Below are 273 nucleotides of genomic sequence, written 5' to 3'. Positions count from 1 at the left end.
ATTAACATTATTTAACTCTATTAAGTTGGTCTGTCAATTGGAATTGAGTAAAGTAACTTTGAAAGTGCTTAGCCTCACCTGTGTGAGCGACTACTGCGGTTGTTCATGGCAGTTGAGCCAACAGCACGGTTCACGTCACCAAGTTTCATCAGATGTATAACATCTCTAGCGCAATTCACTTGATGCACGCTAGCATCAGGCAGAAGTAGACCGTTTCCGTTCATGCAGCTTCTAATTTCCAATGTATGAACGAACAGTCAAGGGTGCAATTAT

At 41.8% G+C, this 273-nt stretch overlaps 1 protein-coding gene across 1 annotated transcript in view; it reads right to left on the bottom strand.

Annotated features, from left to right (window-relative positions):
• Positions 1-224, bottom strand: part of LOC107853306 (kinesin-like protein KIN-14L) — a gene marked incomplete at its 3' end in the record, with an annotated part of 1,466 nt that extends 1,242 nt beyond the window's left edge. The window contains exon 1 of the mRNA XM_047404884.1: positions 79-224. Coding sequence (XP_047260840.1) covers positions 79-224 — 146 coding nt within the window. The remainder of the gene's footprint in view (positions 1-78) is intronic.
• Positions 225-273: the final 49 nt, after the last annotated feature.

Source organism: Capsicum annuum, unplaced genomic scaffold, assembly GCF_002878395.1.
Source record: "Capsicum annuum cultivar UCD-10X-F1 unplaced genomic scaffold, UCD10Xv1.1 ctg70291, whole genome shotgun sequence".
Taxonomy (NCBI): Eukaryota; Viridiplantae; Streptophyta; class Magnoliopsida; order Solanales; family Solanaceae; genus Capsicum; species Capsicum annuum.
This window is presented reverse-complemented; position numbering and strand designations above follow the sequence as displayed.